Source organism: Salvelinus sp. IW2-2015, linkage group LG24, assembly GCF_002910315.2.
Source record: "Salvelinus sp. IW2-2015 linkage group LG24, ASM291031v2, whole genome shotgun sequence".
Classification (NCBI taxonomy): domain Eukaryota; kingdom Metazoa; phylum Chordata; class Actinopteri; order Salmoniformes; family Salmonidae; genus Salvelinus; species Salvelinus sp. IW2-2015.
The window spans coordinates 6,429,434-6,429,770 of NC_036864.1; the positions used below are offsets into that span (position 1 = coordinate 6,429,434).

At 42.7% G+C, this 337-nt stretch overlaps 1 protein-coding gene across 1 annotated transcript in view; it reads left to right on the forward strand.

Annotated features, from left to right (window-relative positions):
* LOC111951342 (glyoxalase domain-containing protein 4-like) overlaps positions 1–110 on the forward strand; it is a 5,986-nt gene extending 5,876 nt beyond the window's left edge. Inside the window, 1 exon segment of the mRNA XM_070434711.1 lies at positions 93–110. Coding sequence (XP_070290812.1) covers positions 93–110 — 18 coding nt within the window.
* The last annotated feature ends 227 nt before the right edge of the window (positions 111–337 follow it).

Sequence of the window (337 nt, forward strand, 5' to 3'; positions counted from 1 at the left end):
AGTTAGAAACAGTATGGCCTGTAATAAAGCTGTCCCCTCGTGTGCTCGTTAGATCAGGTAGTCTTCCTGTGCGCGCATTTGTGTCCCCGCAGATGAGCACATTTCCCTGAGCCTGGAAATTGCACGTCTCTTCCTCATGGGTGTGGAAGATCTCCTCTGAGTAATATGGGGATTCTGAGGGGGGGATATATATTGCGCAAAGGAACACATCTTTTTCTGTCAGTATAAGTAATTTTTTCAGTTTTAAACAAATGTGATATTTACCAATTTTGAGGGGATCAATTAGATTTTGTAGTTCAGATTTGTACCAAATGATCAGTCCTCCAGAGTCTCTGCC